This window comes from Lolium perenne, chromosome 6, assembly GCF_019359855.2.
Source record: "Lolium perenne isolate Kyuss_39 chromosome 6, Kyuss_2.0, whole genome shotgun sequence".
Classification (NCBI taxonomy): Eukaryota; Viridiplantae; Streptophyta; class Magnoliopsida; order Poales; family Poaceae; genus Lolium; species Lolium perenne.
In genome coordinates this window covers 63,560,753-63,564,465 of record NC_067249.2, presented here as the reverse complement: position 1 = coordinate 63,564,465, position 3,713 = coordinate 63,560,753, and the positions used below count along the sequence as shown (strand labels likewise).

The 3,713-nt window shown below is 48.7% G+C and overlaps 1 protein-coding gene across 1 annotated transcript; it reads right to left on the bottom strand.

Annotated features, from left to right (window-relative positions):
• Positions 1-2,792: 2,792 nt before the first annotated feature.
• On the bottom strand, positions 2,793-3,713 carry LOC127308188 (uncharacterized). Its single transcript, XM_051338949.2, has one exon. It carries the CDS (start codon positions 3,524-3,526, stop codon positions 2,933-2,935), a length of 594 nt encoding a protein of 197 aa, XP_051194909.1. The 5' UTR covers positions 3,527-3,713; the 3' UTR covers positions 2,793-2,932.

Genomic DNA, 3,713 nt, shown 5'->3' with positions numbered 1-3,713 from the left:
TTTCAGCACCCTGGAGGGTGGAGCACTGGAGCTGGTTGATCGAAACCTGACTAGTCCTAATCCGTCTATTCTTCTCAGCCAGTATGTAATCAAAAGTAGAGATCATGTTGTACTAGGACTGTTCTTTCCTCAGATTTCAAATTTCGGGCAATTGTGAATAGCAAAACCGAACGATTTATCTGTCTCATAATAATATGTTATATGCTCTATTTCAACATAGGAGGAAAAATAATAGGTCGCCACATTAGTAGTACAGTAGTATTATATGTCCATCTGGCTACGAGCCATACGAATGACACGGTGCATTTCTATACCTAAGCTATATCTCTGGTCTCTCCTCTGTACACTCTGCAGCAGCTAATTCAGCCTCGTCCACTCCCATGCCATCGAGCTTCCTCTGCAGCTCGGAGGCTTCCTCCCGGAGCTGGGCACTCTCGCGGGCCACGCGGCCATGCTCAGCGATCACACGGTTGAGCTCGACGAGGAGCTTCTGGTTCGCTGCACAGAGCCGCGCTGCCCGGGATGAGAGCTCGTCCAGACGCCTCTGCTTCCTCACCCGCGATCGCTTCGCCGACTCACGATTTGACTACGACACCGACTACGACGACGACGACGAATACGAGCAGCACAGGCTGCCGGCGTCGCGCGCGGCGGTGGAAAGCTTGCCCGAGGCGGCACTGGACGAAGAGGAGGCCGCGCGTGGCTGCGCGGTGTGCAATGATGTGATCTTTGCGCCAGGGCAGCGCGTCGTCCGGCTCCCCTGCAAGCACTACTTCCATGGCGACTGCATCTGGCCGTGGCTCGCCATCAGGAGCACATGCCCCATGTGCCGGTATCAGCTCCCCACAGATGATGCTGAATCTCCACAGGCACCGCAATTGGGGGCTCTAGTAGTACCTGTGGCTCGTCACGGTGGAGCACAGCAGGTATGATCTTGGACACTGTAGTGGTAAATTCTTCGCTGCAATGTCATGGTAGTGGTGTACTGCAGGAATTTTTGAAGGGTTGGAATATGACTGTTTGTTTTGGAACTCAATGGCTGGTATAGCTTAATTTGTCAATGGCATACGGTGAGGAGATTTGTGTAGTTCCAGTATGCAATAGTCATGCAATTCTTAGTATATGCTCTAGTGACTGTTCTTTGTTTGCTTTCCTTATCGAAAATGGGCATTTGACATTCAGGAAATGGAAGCTACCAGTGGTCTTTATATATTTGAAATCTGAATCAACTCGAGCATTGGCTTTTCTAGAATGCATCTAAGACCAGCAGAAATCTCACATATGAACTGTAGGAAGCATAACAGAAGTATTTAGGAAACCAGAATTTTAGAAGCCTGAAATCACATCAAACCACGGTGTTTATCCAACCAACCAACCAACCAACAAGAGGCCTGTGCTGGGAAATTGCCTGCAACGACAAGTTTCAGCTTGCGTTGTAACTCAAACTGACTAACTGGCCACTGCTATCCTTGAACAAACTGGTGTCAATCTGTTAGGCAATGTGGTTTAACCACCTTTTGTTACCAAGTTATATCTGCGTCGTCAGATTTTTAGTATACATCATTATCATGTACTACATATTTATGTAGCCTTTAGGAAAAGAATGTACTGAAGCGTACCTATGAATTTTAGTGTCCAGGGTTGAGCATTTACCAACCAATCAATATCGATATATCTATCCAGATTCTTGATTCTTTTTTTTCGAGAATGCTTGATTCTTTTAGATCCTCAATGCTCTAGTATCTGACAAAATTGTGGTCACATGATGTTCTATTGTACTGTACTTTTGTTTGAGATGGGCTAAATTTTGATCTTGCGGTTTATTCCATATAAAAATCAGTACCCTACTGTCATATATTTACCACTATTCATCTACTGTGTGGACTCGCCATCTTTAGCTTCTATTAGATTCCGCGACACACTTTTCAGGAAGGCTTAGGGGCCGTGTTTGGTTGGTACCCTAGCCCTGTGAAATGTTGGCAAGAAATGGCTTGCCATTTTTTTGGCAGAGGAGTCTTGCGCCCTCACTTTGTGGACTGTTTGTTAAAATTCCATAGAACATGTTTAAATCATGTCTTTTTGTGATACCATAGAAAATGTTTAAAATCATGTCTTTTTATGCACACGTAAGAATTGCTGAAGCCGATTATCTGTGGCGCTCCTGCAACATATGAGTTGACTTCTACAATTTATTTATTCTTCAGAATATCCTGCGCACAGCACGACCGTCAGAACCAAACTGCTGCCGTGTTCTTTTTTCTCTCCTGTGCTCTGTTCTGTACCAATGGTTGATAGTTCTACCATTTGGAGTGAGTTTATCTGTCGGCCATATCCACGAAGCCTGCTTGGATAGTTTCGTATGTAAACGATGTTTGGATCTGATAACTCTTTACATTTCGACAGAGCGGAGGCGGAGATGGAGGCGACGGCAGCCAAGCCACCACAGGTGGAGGGGACATTGATGTGGCCAGTGGCCACGGCAGTACGTACGTAGAGGATTCTGTCGTCCGATGACAGCGTTACTGACCAGGTTAGCGCGTAGTAGAATGTACGGTCATTCAAAAACAGTCCGTTCATGACCTCTGTAAAACTCTATGGTGTGCAATGGGATGCTCGTTTTCAGCACCCTGGAGGGTGGAGCACTGGAGCTGGTTGATCGAAACCTGACTAGTCCTAATCCGTATATTCTTCTCAGCCAGTCTGTAATCAAAAGTAGAGATGATGTTGTACTAGGACTGTTCTTTCTTCAGATTTCAAATTTCAGGCAATCGTGAAATAGCAAAAACGAACAATTTATCTGTCTCGTAATAATATGTTATATGCTCCATTTCAACATAGAGGGAAAATAATCGGTCGCCACATTAGTAGTAGTATTATGTCCACCTGGCTACGAGCCATACTAATGGCGACACGGTGCATTTCTACACCTAAGCTATATTTCTGGTCTCTCCTCTGTACACTCTGCAGCAGCTAATTCAGCCTCATCTACTCCCATGCCATCGAGCTTCCTCCGCAGCTCCGAGGCTTCCTGCCGGAGCTGGGCGCTCTCGCGGGCCACGCGGCCATGCTCCGCGATCACACGGTTGAGCTCGACGAGGAGCTTCTGGTTCGCCGCACGGAGCCGCGCTGCCCGGGACGAGAGCTCGTCCAGCCGCCTCTGCTTCCTCACCCGCGATCGCTTCGCCGACTCGCGGTTTGACGCCAGCCGCCTCGTCTTCCGCTCGTCGCCGTTGCCGCAGCCCGTGGTTTGACCGTGCACCTCGCCGTCCCCTGGGGACGACCAGCTGACGGCGGGGTCGCTGTCGCCGCCATTGCAGCTAGTGTATGGAGCTACCATGTCCGCTAACGAAGCGAAACCGTACTGCCCATGCGTGATGCGAGGATCGTAGTCCTGTGGCAGGAGCACGCCGGCGGCTCCGAAGCCGCCGGAGTGGTGGTACGCAATGCCACAGGCGGCGGCGCCGCGGGTGCCGTGGCGTTGCATGCTTGGAAGGGGAGGAGAAGGCCGGAAGGTCTGCGATTGCATTGGTGGATTCTACTAGTTTCTTTGCTAAAATGAATGGAGCGGGAGATCGAGCAGAGATGCGCTGCTTATAAATTGGGAGGAAAGCAGAGCAGCCTCTAAAGTTGAGGAGACTGTGCATACATAGCTGGTGATGTGAGCAAATTTGTCTTCCTTTTCTCTCAACTTTGTGCTTGTGGGTGTTTGAGAA

Bases quoted from the DNA above. Each gene is read 5' to 3' on its own strand.
- LOC127308188 (XM_051338949.2), bottom strand. From the start codon at position 3,526: ATGCAATCGCAGACCTTCCGGCCTTCTCCTCCCCTTCCAAGCATGCAA.